Raw genomic sequence first — 18,806 nt, 5'->3', positions numbered from 1 at the left:
CCTCGGATAACTCGCGCGGGCGACGTACAGTGAATAACGTCAAGCAATTAAGTTTCGCTTAGAGAATAACATTTTATTAAACGTATTTACATTTATTTGAAAGACGACTATTTAGTAACTATCTTCATGTAAACAAAATAATGTAATTAAGATGTTTTGTTCTCATTTCAACGGCTAGAAGTACCTACAATACTTTTTTTATTTTAACGATAACTTATCAAACACAAACACGTACGGTTATATTTATTTTATTTAACACATTATATTTTAACCACAGTTTATTATATTTAAAGCGCCAAGAAAAAAAAGAAACTAAAAAGTTTTCAAGTTATTTTTTCACCAGAAAGCACATAAAAACACAAGGGATTTGTTACAGTAAACATGCTCTTAAATCCCAATGGCAGTGTTCTAAAAAATATTCTAATACCACCTTAAGATATTCGATTTTCCATCTCGCCGATTTGCTTAATAGCTGTAATAACGCAAAACACGATTTTGATTACGATAAGGGATCCATAAAGTACGCGGTCGGCGGTTGACGGTTAAAAGAGAGTTATTGGAATATGAAGATGGCGTAAAACAGATTCATCCTGAAAAATAGGAAGAATGAGAAATGTAATTGGATCACATTAAAGTGTCATGAACGGAACCAAATCGCTTCGGTGAGCCAATTTGAATTGAATTAAAATTTTAGTCACTTGGGCGAATATTACATTAGGCTATACGATTTGTTAGGTGACAGGGAGCCTAAAACAAATAAGCTTTTCTATTTTCTTATCTATACATGTGCCTAATTATCATAAATCTGAAGTGTTTGTTTGTTTGGTTGAACGCGCGGATTTCAGGTACAAGAAAACTACACAGCAGGACTATTCTGTAACGATGCTTTGTATATCTCGCAAGTGCGCGTTTCGAATTCACCTTTATCTCTCTGTCTAACACTCGCACTTGCGATATTATCAAGAAGTCGTTACAGAATAGCCCTCCTGATTCGAATTGATAAAATATTTCGGTTTTGGAAGGAATTGGTTTTTTCATTGACGAAGGAAGGCTGTAATAATTTTACGCAAGAGAAACGTCGTGGCACTGCTAGTGTCATTAACAGAAAGAGTCTCAATGATGAAGCGGCTACCGACGACGGAAGCTGAATGTAGAAACAGCTGTAGAAAATCTGTGTAATATGTGTAAGAATTACTATGTACATAATATGTATTATGTATATCATGTACTAGCAGACGCCCGCGACTTCGTCCGCCTTTAGACCTCATTAATCCGCCCGTCTTGCAAAATCCGTTCTTAGCGGATGTCTATTAACTGTAAACTACCTCCCTGCCAAATTTCATCTTTGTACGTCAAATTGTTTTCGAGATTCCGTGATGAATGACGTTTTGCATTTATAAATTAAGATGATTGGTTTAATTGCTAGTCGTAAGTTCCTTTTGGGGGTCCGCTCTGAGATTTTGGGGGCATAGTGTGTCATTGTCATCGTCCATTTTTAATACAAGTTTAACCTTGGGGATTGACGAAGAGTTAGCTATACGAACATTACTCATGGTTGTAGGTCATGCCGCTTAGATTAAATAGACAAGGTACAGTGGGCCACAATAAAAAATCGCTTATTTTTATCAATACGATCTGGATGTCGGACATTTCGCATAAATGTGATATGCAATATCGCTCGTCCCCTTTTTAATATCGCGACGGACGTTGCCGGGCGGTTTATGGCACAACCCTTCCCGTTTTATTCACGACCTGTTTTGTCCTAATATTATAAAAAATTACGTCAGCGAAATGGGAATCACTCTTAGTAGTGATGTTTGTGTGGTTGTCTGATTTAAAAGGTCTTTTAGATTATACATAATAATCTAAAAGACGTTTTAAGGTAATTATATTTACACTAGCGGAACCACTTAGTCCCTGTTTCCGGGAACTTAGGAATACGGGGATAAAGTGTGATAATAATGTAACTCGCTAATAATGTAGCTGGTGAACGAATTTTTAAAATACAGGTACAGTAGTTTCGGAGCCTCTTCGCTATAAACAAATAAAAAATCTTTCCTCTTTATAATATTAGATTAGATTATTCAACTTAACAGGCTGCGTTTACTATTTATTCTCTTTGAGTTATAGGTACCTAAACTATTTTGGATTTTGTCAAGAAATTGACAGTTACAGTTGGAAATTAAAAATTTGATAGTTTTTAACACCCATCGTCCTATGGAGCAAGTAGGTAAAGCTGAAAGAAGAGAAATTGGAAATATATTATTTAAAATGTTTCCTACATGATTGCCTGTAATTAAGAGCCGTGATAGCCCAGTGGATATGAACTCTGCCTCCGATTCCGGAGGGTGTGGGTTCGAATCCGGTCCAGGGCATGCACCTCCAACTTTTCAGTTGTGTGCATTTTAAGAAATCACGTGTCTCAAACTGTAAAGGAGAACATCGTGAAGGAACCAGAGAATTTTCTTAATTCTCTGCGTGTGTGAAGTCTACCAATCCGCATTGGGCCAGCATGGTGGACTATTGGCCTAACCCCTCTCATTCTGAGAGGAGACTCGAGCTCAGCAGTGAGCCGAATATGGGTTGATAACGACTACATAATTAAGAGGTCTCTGATGAAAACTGTTAGAGAACAAATCTTCAGACCGAATATCGAATACTTCTGTATTGAAGGTTTTTTTAATTATACATCTATGTATAAGTGCTTGTAAACTAAGCCTAAAATAAATGAATTTTGACATTGACTTTGGCTTTTATATTAATTAGTTTAATTACTCACTGTTGGTGTTGTCGGGTTTGTGCATGGCCGGCGGATCACGAATCATGTTGAATTCGTCACTCGGACATTACACTGCGTTTATATCCTGAAACAATAGACAAAAACAATTTACCTTAACTATAAAAAAATGTGGATTAGGAAATCCTAGAACAGTATATATTTCGTAAAATTTATAATTAACTGCATTCACAAATTTTGTAAAAAAAAACTAAAAATAAAATTTTTGCTTATATACAATAGCAGTATTAATTTTCTACGTTTCCACATGTTACCTATACATTGAATAGGCTTTATATTTTTATTTTTAACCCCCGACGCAAAAAGAGATGTTATAAGTTTGGTGAGTCTGTCTGCCTGTCTATTGCACCATAGCGCCCGAACGGATGAAACGATTTCAATTTTTTTTTTGTAATAAAGGTGACTTATGCGCGAATGTTTTACACATGTTTTAAGAAAATGGGGGGGGGGGGGCAGAAAATGGGGAAGAATAACTGAATGTCAGGAAATACACTCCAGTGGGGTCTCAAATGAAAGCGCACTGGAAGAGAATACTGATGACTTCGAAAAGAGTATATTTCATAATTTCGGGTTTTTTTCTTAATTTTTAATTTTTTAAAATACAAATGTGGTTAAATACTAGCAGACGCCCTGCGGTATCTGTAATTCCAACTCCCGTGCTAATATTAGGATAAAGCCTATGACACTTGCAAATAACGTGGTTTTCTATTGGTAAAAGAATTTGTATAATCGGTTTAGTAGATCCACAGATTATCCCTTACAACCTCACAAACTTTACCTCGTTATAGGTTTAGATTAATATAAGGAGAGCCAAATCAATCTTATCGCAAGCAAACCTGAAGGATACTTAAAAAGACAGATAAATGTGATGTATCTGAACAATTTTAATTTGAAATCTATTCCAATTATCAAAAGGCTTTAATTTCAACGTGTTCGTAAAAGGAAATACGAGTCCTATATATCGCGAAGAACGTCCGACTTGAGAAGCACGCGTCTCGCCGTGAAACCTCATTAGAATAAACGATATCCTCTTCTTACGTCCACTCCGTGCGAGGCCTTATTACTCCGACAAAATGCCGTCAAACGGCAACACTCAGCCTTGAACACGAAACCGAATTTACACCTTCGTACACAGCAATAGGATTTCATTTACAATGCTCTCACACACTCTAGTGGCTAACAATAACTTTTGTTCCTTACGTAACAGATATAGGGTCCAATATCCAATACATGGAAAATAACAAACGCACTATTAGATGTGACTCCCTTAAAGGTTGAGATGTCCGTGCAAGTTGTAAATTGAAACTCGAAGGAGGTACTAATATCTCTTGTTACACGAGACGCTTATGTTTAGCGTTTATCTACTAAGTGCATCGGATTCATTTCATTAACACAGCTGTATTAAAGGTTGCACTTTACACTCAAAATTATCTGAAATATCAAATACATTAAACCCTACTTGTGTGTCCTACTTAAATAACGTAGATAAATGTGTAAATAAGGTTAACTACAGACGTTGATATAATTTGTTTGCTTTACATAAAGCGTATCTAATAAGTTTATATGTATAGCACTGTGATCACGATGTATAAAATTTTTAATCATATGTGTTTTGGTTATTGCTAAGTATATTAAAATCACGGAGAGTTATAGGAAACTGAAAATTTTAAAGCTCTTAGTGCCAGACAAAAAACCGAATAAGGTACAGTTGTCAATTATAAAGTTACGAAGATCATTTACAGTTAATATAATTTACACAAATATTACAGAGAAAGATAAAAAAAATTGTATATTTTCTTATTTGAAACAATTCGGATCTATAACAATCTGTAAAACTATTCAAACAATAGAAATTTCAATTTAGATAGAGTTGTTGAGAGTATATTTAGAATATTGTCATAACGAAAGCGGATTGTTCGCTTTATGAATATATATTGTCAAATAAAACACGTGCGAAATTTCGGCAAACGGGTATCAAATTTAAGCGGATTGAACAAACTTTTACAGCCGCATCGAAATTCCCATCAGCACCTGTTACAAAGGCGGCTATCAAATTACTCGCGACATATCCGCGGAGCGAGCGCGCCTCCATCCATAAATACGGTATTCGTTATGCATTTCTCATATTCATGAATCCGTTTTATTGGCCCCAATAAAATATGAACATCTCAGAATGGATACGAAAGAGCGGGCAAATCTAATATGGATTGCTTGCGCCGGATTCGGCCCAATCGGAAAGGGGGAAAACGCAGCTGCGTCGCGATACTTTGAGCTAGCCTCAGGTTCAAAGCTTCTTATCTTCAATGCGTTAAGAACGATTAGCAATTAGAGTACAACAATTTCTATAGGCTTTATGTCGCCGTCGAAATAAATTCTATATAGTATGGTATCAGCAAAGAATAGCACGTCATCTTAGCCGTTATACAATCAGTCACAGTAAGTCCCCACAATAATCTGTCGACGCCGACAAAGGAGTGATTGTCTCCTCGCGTTGCTCGCCGCATAATGCGAATTTAAAGGCCACTGTCACACTAAACCAGGCATAAAAAAGATCGGTCCTTCGTCGACGTGTCAAAAATTCAGTAGAGTGCCGGGATAAGTGGAATGGATAGCGGCGACGGCGGGCCGAATAAAATATTCTATGTCAAATCGTACGTCACCGGCTCCCGACTTGTTCTCACGGAGAGTGCTTTGCGGAAGTCTCTTATTTATTCGCTTTAGTGTCAGAGGCACCGCTCTTTTGTGCCCTTACCGATTTACAAGCGTCCATGCGGGTACTTTATAACGTACCGTGCGTGATGCGTGTGTTGATTGCGTAATTCGTGGGGGCCCGTTTGAATCGTGTTTTCGTGTTCTTTAGTGCTGGTTTCACGAGAGTAAGGCTTTGAGGAAACGGTAATGGTTCCCCACAAGATGGTCAATAATATTTTGTAGGGTTATATGAGGACTTTTTATTTTCTAGTTTCTCGGTGCTTTTGGAAGAAAATGTGCTATACCTCCTATAACGTTTTTGTTATTTCTGTCTATTCTTTTTAGTAGTAACCAGGAGTTTGAACTTGGTGGTGCCATATATGTCTAGAACTATTACGAGTAAATACGTATGTTAGACAAGACACGAGTGCAGTGTGCACTTTACTGATTACAACACTAAAAGTATACTTACTTATTTGTAAAAAGTAAAGTATATCTTACTCTTAATATATAAATGCAAAAGGTCATTCATCACGAAATCTCGAAAACCGCTTGACGTATAAAGATGAAATTTGGCAGAGAGGTAGGCAGTCCATAGTAATAGGAATACACTAAGAACGGATTTTGCGATAGGGCCGGATTAAAGAGGTCTACGGGCGGACGAAGGCTCGTCCGCTAGTTATTTGATAAATGTATGCAGCAAGTAAGGAATCGTACAAATATAATTTAAATCTCTGACTACCTCCCAAACTAATAAATATTAGTCATAGCTAATATTAGCGCACAATTTCAAAACTAGATTCTAAATACGATGAAAGCTTTCGGTTAAATGCGGCAATGTGGCGGAAGTCCATTTGTGCACAAAAGCGTTGGCAGAGGAGAGCCGGTGGCGACTATTAGTGTGTATCTCCATTATGATTGCGTTATCAAGGCGATCAATTAAGCGGCATTATGTTAAAATTCACCCCAGCCGTCAATTACGCGACAGCCGTACGCAAACGCTGCGCTAGGCTATATGGACATTACCTTCGTATGAATACGTAGCAAAAAAAAATACGCGTGGCACTGGGAGACCGCTGCGTTAAATATATTAATTTGCAGTAACACTTTTTAGCGTGGTGACCGATAAGAAAACATTTTTTAAAATAACAACAAAAATAATAAAAAAATGAAAAAAATGTGTTTATGTTGACCTGGAATCGAATTCTGGTTTAATTAGTTTTGCCCCATTATTTCACATCACTTGTGCAGTTGAGTCAATATGATAATGTCGAAATGTGTTAACTTGATGAACGGCTTGGGTGTTAGGTTTATTTTCGTTACGGAATTTCTTGATTAATTCGCCGCACTCCTATAGTCCTAATAAAATAATCTAGATATAATTAATGTTTATTGTTTAATATTGACATTAGCATAAAGTTTGTTACAATATGTAAATAGTATAATTATGTATTGAGAACAACAATAACAATAACATATAATATTAGTCTAATTTGTTTAGACCATATATGAGCTGGTTTTCAATTTTGAGTTGAACCAAAAAAAAATATAGAAAATTTATAGTGGACACTTCATAGTTAGGCAGTTTATAGTAGGCACTAGACTGGAAATTCAGTAGTATATATTCCGAAACCTGGGAGAACTTCTTTACTTTACTACACTTACTAGAAGTTTTAGGATTTTTAAACTAAACCAATTGTAAATTATAACCTATACCAACATACCGTCCACGTAGTCTCATAAACCCTCAGGCCGGTAATTAAAAACACAAACAATTTGATCCATTCACGCAAAGCTAATCGTGAAACACTCCCTGACTCGGCACTGATCGAATTCATTATTCACCGGCAGTGAGCAATTAAACCTCCACTAATCAATCTCAAACTTCAGCCAGAGTTGAACTCTAATCAAGAAAACTCTTATACCGTGAAAGCTTTTCGAACAAAATTTAACTTAATTAAAAATGTAAATTAAATTCCTAGGCGCTTCCACAAGCATCACGTCGTCCCGAGCCGAGTGCTCGGGGCTTTTGATTGCAGCTAAAAGGTTTGGGATTAGTGCGCGAAAGAGCTTTCAGTGCATTTGTAGAGCTTTTAAGTGGGAAGCTTTCGCTTAAGACACTTACATACAATGTAAATTTTATGTACCGCCTCGGGAATGTGTGGCATCGATATAGAAACAAATGGATTGTGCTATTTATATGCTTTAAATGCAATATGGTTCAAGTAGTTTTACCAACTGAAAAGTGAAGCTTCAACTTCAACAATTTATTTACCAGCCGATTTTATTTGGATAAGTGGCATTTTTACTGAAATGTTTTTCGTTCAAACTAAAAAAAATCGGTTGTCTGTAAAGTCGTTTTACTGACGATAGTCGAACGTGACAACGTCATAAGAAAATACTGATGGAATGGTTGCATTTTTTAAAAGAAAATGTTCAATTTTCTAATATAATGTTTAATAATCTTCATAGGCTTCATCAAATTATAAGACGTTGTCACGTCAAAAAGTTATTGGTTTTATATAGATACGTAACCAGCTTTCACATAATTAAGACGACACTTGGCAGGTACATTGAATGTCATTCTGAAAGTAACTTTCAGTATGTAATATGGCCATCCGTTTAGCACTTTTTCCACCATCCCTGAACGAGCCTTTATCCCTAATATTTAACAGATCACTAACTCCTTTAAACACTTCAAATCGAGCAGACTCTGCACGCAAACAACAACCAATTACACGGTAGATCTACAGAGTTATTGTTGCGGGATTGTATTGAATAGATTTTTTTGTAACAAATATATATGAAAATAATGAGATGTCAATTAGTGTCTGCTAGAGCAGAAAAGAGTGATGTTTGTAGCCGGGCGAAAGGGGTGTGGGGAGGCTGGCCCCGGCCGGGCAAGGAAGTTCGGTGTCCGGGAATAAACCACCCGTAAAATTGTCAATTCCGAGAGCTTCAGCGCTTGGACCCGACAATTTTGAATAGCCCGGTCCGCGCGCCCCGTTTACTTGTTACTCTATGTTTGGGACTCAATGATTTTTTTACACAATTAGACAAATAACACGCTTTTAACATAATTAACGAAATAAATTCTGTATGTTATTTTTGTTTTTTACGTATGTTTACCTCTTTAAATTGTGGATACCTTTAAACCGATCTATAACATAACATATCTACAGGAAGTAATTTTAACGCTTTCCAATACATTTTTGTTTTTTGTTAAGTACGTTTAATTTTTTTAACATTTTTTTAATCGACGACTTCCAGAGGTTTATCAGATAACTTTTTACATTAAATGCTTTATATTATTTGAGTTCAACCCACAATGTTAAATTGCTTAATGGTTCGAGACGTACCTAACGTTTACACTTTGAATGTGAGAATGGAACCTAGAAAAATAACAAAAATCAATTGCTTTTAACGAATGAAGTACTTTAATCAAAATCTCAGACAACATTTTTATTATAATATAATATAATTGTTTATGCAGCTTCAAAATAATTTACACTCCAAATTGTAGATAAAACAATCTACTGATAAGTATGAAATGCAACAAAATTTCCAATAAAACAACACTACAAATATCGCTCACAACGTAGATCTACGAGTATTAAGAGTGAACCTAATCTCAAAATACGCTTTGTTCGAATAAGTGCTTCTTTCAACCCACGAAATGAATATCATAAAGCTTTAGAAACTACATAGAAAAACACATTATGCTTGTTTGTAGTTAATAAATTGATATAAAAATGGCGTGGATATGGAAAACGCTTTAATATCGTTATAAAACTATATTACTTATGGGATACGTACGAATATGATCAACACCAAAATCGCGCGTCAGCAAAATACGCATGCCATCTGGATGTGCGCCAAAACAATCACTGTTCACTACTTAATCGTACTTTGTTACTACATTACAATATATTATAACACTATAACATACTTTGGAATTCATATTTTAACCTATCTGACGCAATCAATTTGTATGTGTATCACATCGTTGTCCTTTTTAAAGGACCCACTACAGTTTAGGGCCAGCCCCTGTAGCCAAGTGGCACGTCGATTCTCTATCTACGATCGCAAACGCTTCGAGAACTGGAAAAGTGTATGGGTAATGTCATACCCATATATTTTTCTAGTTTTCGAAGCGTTTGCGATCGCAGAAAGAGAATCGAAATGCCACTTGGCTACAGGGGTAGGCCTCCCTCCTTAGGTATAGGAAAGGGGATATGTGTGTGGGTTCGCAGGCTTTGTATATGAGTCTATGTGTATGTTAAATGTAAAATAATTTTGTGTTAGATTTCCATTTGTGTCAATTTATTCTGATCATTTCAAAACTTCTAAATTGACTCTTTACGTATCTGGTGGTAGACTTCCATCGTTGCTAGTTACTTTCCATCAAAGATGTGGAAAATTTAATGGGTTACTATCTTATATTCTATTTAGATAAAATAAATAAGATCGCAGTCAAACACCAAGTTAAAGTTAGAAGAAAAATCATACTAAGCAACTATATCTACCTATTAAATTATTATAACAACCTCTTCGAAGTTCAATTCTCTATCATAGGCGCTCGAAGATTCAACCTACTCGCAGACCAACTATGTGACGTATTTATAAAGTAGTTAGAGTCCTTTTAAAAGGACTATACATAGATTATACTTATTAAGAATCATAAAATCTGTTAAATATTATGCTTACTTTTGTAATAAAAAATCCACTACAATTTAGGAGCGTCCAGTTATAATGGCCTAAATAAAGTAATTATATTTTGGGTTAATTATTAAACCCCCAACTGATTCAAAAGGTGCCTAAAATAATATCGAAATGAAATTGTAAAACAGTAGAATTATGAAAGACATTAATAACCACGGGGTGTAGTTTTATAAACCGTAACATAAAGCTCATTTTAAATTGGCAAATAAAACACGATCTGTAGCAAGACGATAAAGCTTCTAGTAAGTATTAACTATTGTTAATGCTCGTTTCACATTGACGCAAAGTCGAAGCTAAGCGTAACAGATTTTTTACTTTTTACACGTTGTAGTATGTTGCAATAAATACCGGTTTATAAACAACCTTTGCATTAAGTAAATAATTAAGTTATGACACATGCGATCTCGCGAAAAAGTACTTTTTCTGGCGCCTGAGTCGATAGAATAAGCACTACACTCCGCACTTATATTTTTTTACTATAATGATGTTTTTTCCCGCCGTTTGTACGCTCAACTGCGGAAAGATTTTTAATACGGTTCATCAATGGAACTATTCAAATGAAAGGATTATATGTATATCCATGAGGACGAAGTCGCCGGCAGTTAGTATACTATAACGTGAAAAGACAGCGACGTATCGCTTCGCACCAGCGCACCAGCGTGAATGGACCCTAAGAAGTAGCGCGATTTTGAGATTGTGGTTATGCTCTCGGCTCGTTACGCTTGTTTGAAATTTGACGCGCACTTAGGATCCTATGACTTGCCTATAAATAGCGTCACATATTCCCGATAATGTATCTGCGGCTTTATGAGGCGATATTGTATCAGTTCAATAACTTTTCAGAGCAACTCAGCAATTGTTCAGCTTAATTTTTATTAGGTATCTAGTATATTTTACTTAAGGTTTCTTAAATGTTTGCGATAGTCAATGTGAAACTTTAAAATAAAAAATTAATTTTTAGAAACTGTACGCAATTATCATCATTCATATTATAAATACGAGTGTGAGTTTGTTTGTTTCCAAAATTTCAGGCTTTACCACTAAATCGATCTTAAATTTTGGTACGGACATAATAACTTACCTACGAAATATAATATGATCCCCATATACTAAAAAGTCTGCGAGCTCTTGAAAATCTTGAAAAAACCTAGCGCTGGTGTTTTATTTTTTTGTTATTATTATTCTTTACAAGTTAGCTCTTGACTACAATCTCACCTGATCGTAAGTGATGATGCAGTCTAAGATGGACGTGGGTTAACTTGAAAATCCACACTTCTTTCGGTTTCTACACGACATCGTACCGGAACGTTAAATCGCTTGGCGGTACGTCCTTGTCGGTAGGGTGGTAACAAGCCACGGCCGAAGCCTCCCACCAGCCAGACCTGGACCAATTAAGAAAACCTCAATCGGCCCAGCCGGGGATCGAACCCAGGACCTCCGTCTTGTAAATCCACCGCGCATACCACTGCGCCACGGAGGCCGTCAAAAAACAGTCTACAGTCCAATATATTATAATATTCATACGAGTAGTTGAATGTTTAGTGGCCACAAGATTGCAACAGTATGTATAGGTGCACGATTTAAAACCATAGCTCAAGTTATAATATAAATTAATTGCCGGAAAAACCGCCATGCATGCGTTTAATTCTTTGAATAGATGAAAATCTACATAAATAAAAACACTTTACGTTTACATATTGGATAGAAGCAGGCGTTACTTTGCGGAAGTTCATCATGATTATATAATGATTTATTTATTTTGCTATCATCCGCGAAAAGTCGACGAACCCATGCGACAACGTCACCCAGGTCCGACAAAATACTCTCTACGTACGTTTCACCCCGAAACCGGAGCATCCTCAGGAGATGTTGACTCTACAAATAAATCATTATGTAACTTTACGTTTACTTTTTTCTCGCTAAGACCACAGAATACTAAATATTACAAGTATTAAAACACTTTTTTAACCTTGCTCTTATAGGGCTGGTCGTATAAAAATTGTATAAAACCCAAATGAAAAATTAAAACCGAAATTGGAAATTTTGGAATGTGTCGCAATTTTAAGCGGCTCAAAGTCTACCGGGTCGACTAGTAGGTATATTAATATAGAAATTTGCTATGCCTTCTCACACAGATTTGAAATCGCTCATAAAGAGCACCGTACAATAGAGTCTTAGAGCCTGCCTTGACTAGACCTTCGTCATTTTTGACAGCTTACTTAGCTTCGTTGTAACCCTTCGCTAGAATCTTTAAAATTTCATGTCTTATGAGTATCAACCCTTTGAATTTTTCTTATTATCGAACTAAATATAAAAATACTACTTTTACGATTGAGTATCCGAACCTTTATGAGTATAACATGATATCCTGGTGATGATGATATAATGGTAGAAATAAAGATATTCTTCTATCTTTCTTTCTATACCTATCTATAAATCCACAATGGGCCAAACCACCGAACCAAGTTACCTACTCAACTTATCAATGGTAGGAGCATGGACTGACTTTTCAGCTTTATAAAATAACTAGCGGACGCTCGCGACTCCATCCGCGTGAAATTCAGTTTTTTAAAAATTCCGCGAGAACCATGGATTTATCCGGGATGAAAAAAGTTAAATCTATTTCCATTCCAGCCAAATCGCTTCAGTAGCCGCAGCGCAAAGGAGGAACAAACATACACACTATAATATTAATTTGACAAAGGTCTGACCACGGCAGGCTCTCACTACAAGTTGTTATCGCGCCGCGTCCACACCAGTCGTAATCTAAACAGCAAACAGCTGCGGTCCCGAGCTCGGACTGCACCCCTGCATCCCTGCACCCTCGCGATTTGAACTGAGATCATCGCAACACTCATCCGTGAAATTGATTCTCGAGAAAGAAAAGACGGAAAGATAAATAAAAAGGAAATAGGAAAACACAAGCTAAGATTTGGCGTGAAATTGTTTTTCAGCGGCCCGCCCACCGCCGGCGTCTATGGCGCCCGGCGCGGGAATTTCCCAATTACAGAGTGTAAATGTATTTACTTGATTATGTTGGCAATGCGCTTAACTGTTACGTAAATAGTTAGAATGTAAAGACTTTAATACGAATACTCTTGAAAATATACTAAACTAGCGGTCGAACGCGACTCTGTTCGCGTGAAATTCTGTTTTTTTTTAATTAGATCCACAATGGTAGAACAACTATGTATTTTTTCGAGTTAAAAAGTAGCCTATATATATATTCCTTAACCCTACATCCTGTAGTCACAAGTTCAGGACTCTGCTCGGAGTTCTTCTCTCTACGCGATGGACCCGGCACCCGCACGGTGAATCCCTGGAATGCTAAGATATTCGTCTCTCTGTATGTGCTTTAGTCGTGAAAAGGTAACAGACAGACAGACAGACTTACTGACGTATGGATTATTTTATTCCATCTTGCGTTTCTTTTTTATATTCTGTTACTGTTTCTAGAATGATTTTACTAAAGCTAGCAAGGTAAACCAGTTTACAGGATCGCAAAGATTTCTATTATTTTCCGTTGAATTTAAACGAACGCCTCACTGCAAATAGAATAGCTACTGAAAGGAGCATTGAGGAACTTCAGCACAATAATTTTCAGTTTTATTTGGTTTTTACATGTTTCTATCAAAACTATGTAAGCATTGTTTTATCTTATACGACACGTTAATAGATGATATAAATAGCATAATCATAATTACAGTGTTTTTACAGTATTAACGGAGTCTAGTTTTATAAGCAACAGTAGAAGCGAGGTATAGCTATAGTCTGGCAAGGTCGTTGATGACACTCCCATGATATGCGGCCGACGGGGGAGAAAGACTGCACGGGTGTAAAATCGTGCGTGCGAGGAAGTGAGGTGCATCAGTCGTGGGTTTTTCATGTATCCCTACACGCCTCCCGGCCCGCGCGGACCATCGGCAATGTTACGAACAAAGTTGCCAATATATAAAAGTATACCCTAGCACTTAACGAAAAAAAACGCCGTACTCCGAGATTCTCCGAGATTCGCCATACTCTTTATTTGTTAATTTTAATGTATTGCAATAGTATAGAACACTGCATAATTTAAGTAGTATTGCATAAAATAATATAATTTTAAAAGCCTTTAATATTAACATGAACCTTTCCCGGTATCGGATAGTCCGAATTGGTATCTTAAAACACTGTGACATCTCATCCACTACGTGATCCATTTGGCGGAGTAAGAAGCAATCTCATTCAATACCGGCCTCCCTCTCCACCCGCCGCGGTAGGGTTGGCGACAACTGGAATTTATAATTATTTCGTAATCTACAATCACTACGAAATTCATACTATATTTGGTACAGGCTGTGATTTACTTGCCACCACCAAAATTTCCATTTATAACAAGAAAAATTGATAATAATATATGTTTACGGTAACTCGGAAATGGTCATATTTTGTATCGAAGATCTTAATTAATTAGATGTACACTAACATTTTATACGCAAAATATTATGTACAAATAGTTGTGATAAGTAATTAAAATTTTAGTTACTGAGTTTGCTGCGCCCACTAATACGTTTTAATTTGTTTATAAGTTAAATATTTATGCCATGAATACATAATCGTGATATGCAATAATTAGTTTCAATTTAATTTATAAGCAATTACTGAATTCAAATTGGCCTCTCACACGTTTACCCGAGCTTTCCTTATCGTACTATCAAATTGACGAACTATATTAGAGCGATACTTTGTGCGCGCTCACGTTTCACGATACGCAATAAAACTTTACATTTCTCTTTAACGACTTCCTCGTAGTTATCGTGTGATGCGAAATGGGGCATAAATATTGGTATTCGTATTGTTAGATTAAGTTACAGCGATAAATATAATATGGAGTATAGTTGCTTTACAAAGGACATTTTGATAAATTATAATAATTTATTATCAAGGTTGTCTTCAAAGCACTATTAAGACGAGTACAATTTCAAATTGACTTTCAATTCAATTATTGGCATATTATTAAAATTTCGATTATTTTATTGTTAGTTTTTTTTCTGTCAATATTAAGCGCAGGATACTTAAATATATTATTTGTATTAATTATTAAAAAAAGGCTTAACGTATAACATATTAAAACCAACTAACTTCATTCGTGTCAACCATCAGCTGACCTATTCATGGATTTGGTCTTTATTAGCTACCTATTAAAATAAACATCAAATCAATTGAAAAATGTCATCTACCTACTGTATGATATCCACCAGCTCCGGGTGACATTTATTACATAGAATCTCTATTTCGTATAAGTCAACTAGCATACGTCAAAAATAGTGAAATAGTCCGGTGCTTTTTTATGTTTCAACAGTTGACAACCCTAATCCAGTAGCCAGTATCGCTTTCCCCGATTGTATTAGATTCAGCTGCCCTTTTCATCTACATGTCGTTCTTACCTCCCCGGGGCTGGCTCGAGGATACGCCGTAACTGATAGACCGGAAGAAACAGTCATCTCGATATGCATTAATGTCATTCTGCTAAAACGGAACCTTTTAGCTGGACAAAAGTCGACCTTCCCTACATTAAATACGTAGGGTCTCTTATATTATTTTAATGAACGTATGTTTATAATGTCTCTAATAACTATCTCTACTCAGTTTTGTCATTAAGTACACGTCATGTGTAATTTTTGATAACATTAAACTAATAGTTTTAATTGAAAAAAATATTTTACAATAACTATTACTACTACTGAAACAACTATTTACTATTACTGTAAAGTTTGTTTTTTTATCAGAAGTTTAATGATTTCAAAATATATTTCAAACATTTAAAGTATAATTTACGTTGTTTAATTTTTTTTTCATAACATGTGTTTTCTTCATTTTGTTTTATTTCGTTTAGTAACAATATTTTAGAACAATTTTCTTCTTAGAGACTCAGATTAAGTCTAGACATTATACTTAAGATAATTGTTAGGAAACAGTATCTAATTTCCATGTAATCACTGAAAAGTTTCAAAATTAATTAATTTTCAAACACCATTTACGACTTTACGAAAGTTTAATAATAATGAACTCCCGACCGATTTTTTTTATTCATTTATTTCGGCCACGGCGACCAATCTCATGATGAGATTAACCATGTACGCAGGAGATATTACTGTGCATAAGTGTGCGCGCAAGCACATGTGCACTCTCATATCCCGATGGGACGGCAGACCGACACGACCGTTGAAAGATCAGACGCAGAACCGACGGCTTTACGTGCTCTCCGAGGCGCGGGGGTGACCCGAACACCCCCAACTTCCCAAACCCAGTCTGCTATTAAGACTTTTCTTGTAAGAACAATCCCAATGAAGAACCCTGGACCTCATTATCCGTAACTGAACCAGCTAACCACGGGACCAATGAGGCATTTACCAAGGATTATAACAATAACAGTTGACAGTGCGATAGCTACATAACATAGCGTTATAAGTTGTCAAGTCGAAAAGCTATGAATATGATTATCCACGCCGTTCCAAAGGCCATCATCCAATAACGCTAGTACGTACCAAAGGTATCAAATCTTTTTCGTCCGTAGTGAAATTGAATATTTATCCGGGTAGTATCTCTATTCCGGAACAATTTTTATGTAGGGAGAACACAATCTTGAGATATTCGGATGTAGTGTTGCCAACTATGCCATGTTCTGGCGGAACGTACGGTATTCATAAGTTTACGTTAAATTCATTTTTATTTAAATGAGTTAAAGAGATAAAAGGACTATATACATTTGAAAAAAAAATTGTACATCTGAATAAACAATATTTCGATTCGATTAACGTGTCAATATAAATGATGTAGTAGAAGTAATAAAAAAGTGGTAAGATTTGATTTTTGTTTGTTAAAAGATACATCTTCACCGAGTAACAAAAGCTATATCCCCGTAACTATTCCTACAAAAAAGGAAGCTACATTGGTGCAACTGCGGGGCGTGTGCTAGTAATACATACCAACTTCGGCAAACGTCTTGACGTCCGATAAAACTGATCATGTGTTGGTCGCGATCGGCATAATGTTATGCACATCAGGACCAACACACGATCAGTTTTATCGGATATCAAGTCGTTAGCGCTGCAGGCATGTGAACTTACTTGATCGTCATTGGTAGACATTAGACGTACTACTTCTGCAGACAAGTTTTAAAAAGCTACCTACTCCTACTCGTACGTTATCTTAAAAGTTTGTCTGATAGAAATGATTCTGAGCGGGGCATCTTAATCCATGTAAAATAAAAAAATAATAAAAATAAGCCAGGTAAACCACGGTCTCACCCAGCCGCTCACAGAGTCCACAGGTGGTCACAAGGCTGGCGGTTACCTTGGTTACCATATGAGACACGAGTAAAATATCATCTAACGTATAGCCTAACCTTTATAGGAGTATGTAGATATCTTTAAATGTAGCTCTTCTGTTTCTTATTTGCTTTTATAATGATTGATGATAATTAGTGCTTAATCAACAAGACTCATCATCTTCATCATCATCATCATCATCATCATCATCATCATCATCATCATCATCATCATCATCATCATTATCAGACGATGGACGTCTCCTGGAGATAGGCAGGATTTCCAAGCACAACCGTCTCGACACTTGCCTCGGGCCCCATCAGGTGATGCTTCTGCGCTCGGCCAAACCCCCCGGTGACGCCGTTGAGGTCCCATAAGGAGCCTTCGGCACTTACTAAATCAGAAAAAAAAGTGTAATCATTAAGAAAATTTAAAAGTTTGATGTATAATTGGTCCAGCATTTAGGCGTGAAAACCTAACCGGTTGCTCGTATTTTAGCCTAATATAAGTATAAAATCTAATTTGCCTCTGGGTCCTTACAATTTTGTAAATTGTTAATTTCCATAGAAATACGATTACATTATAATTGGTCGGTGAGATAAGAAGTAAGGATAAGGGCCCGTTTATTGATACAAGTGAACCGGTTAAGTACATGTCCCACTTTTTACCCTACACCTGGCTGCACTATTTGAGAGGGCCACTCTACAAAGATATTGGCAAATATCTCGTCTACATTACCTTTATTGCTTCGCGAAATCGCGTGCGCGATTTGATCCTATCTCAGATTATTTACGTATTATTCAATATTCCTACGTAATCCAAACTAATCAGTTATCAATATTTTTCTAATCCACTGCCGTAATGTTGTGTGTACTAAACTTATCTGATCATATTTCTTTAGGTTGTAATCATAGAAAATGTTTGGTTCATACTGGAAATGGCATTTAGGTTTAATGAATTTCAATAAGAATTGCGGCTACGTTTACATCTATAATAATATTATAAAAGCGAAAGTAAGTATGTCTGTCTGTGTGTTACCTTTTCACGGCTAAACTACTCAACCGATTGAATGAAAGTTGGTACAGAGACAAAGTAAAACTTGAAGCAAAACATAGGATTTTTTTCCGCGATAAAAAATACGTAATAAAATTTAAAAAAAAAACTAATTTTACGCGCACGAAGTTGCGGACGTCCGCTCGTTTAACTATACTCAGAGGCACAATTATCCGCCCATTTTAAAATACTCGCGTCATATCAAAGTGGGCAGATAATTGTGCCTCTGAGTA

The 18,806-nt window shown here is 36.2% G+C and overlaps 1 protein-coding gene across 2 annotated transcripts in view; it reads right to left on the bottom strand.

Annotated features, from left to right (window-relative positions):
* LOC112052460 (LIM domain only protein 3) overlaps positions 1–18,806 on the bottom strand; it is a 77,896-nt gene that overhangs the window by 27,787 nt on the left and 31,303 nt on the right. For both annotated transcript variants that reach the window (XM_024091545.2, XM_024091544.2), the window contains exon 2: positions 2,780–2,864. In XM_024091545.2, coding sequence (XP_023947313.1) covers positions 2,780–2,825 — 46 coding nt within the window. In that variant the 5' untranslated portion in view covers positions 2,826–2,864. The remainder of the gene's footprint in view (positions 1–2,779; positions 2,865–18,806) is intronic.

This window comes from Bicyclus anynana, chromosome 6 (assembly GCF_947172395.1).
Source record: "Bicyclus anynana chromosome 6, ilBicAnyn1.1, whole genome shotgun sequence".
NCBI classification, from domain to species: domain Eukaryota; kingdom Metazoa; phylum Arthropoda; class Insecta; order Lepidoptera; family Nymphalidae; genus Bicyclus; species Bicyclus anynana.
This window is presented reverse-complemented; position numbering and strand designations above follow the sequence as displayed.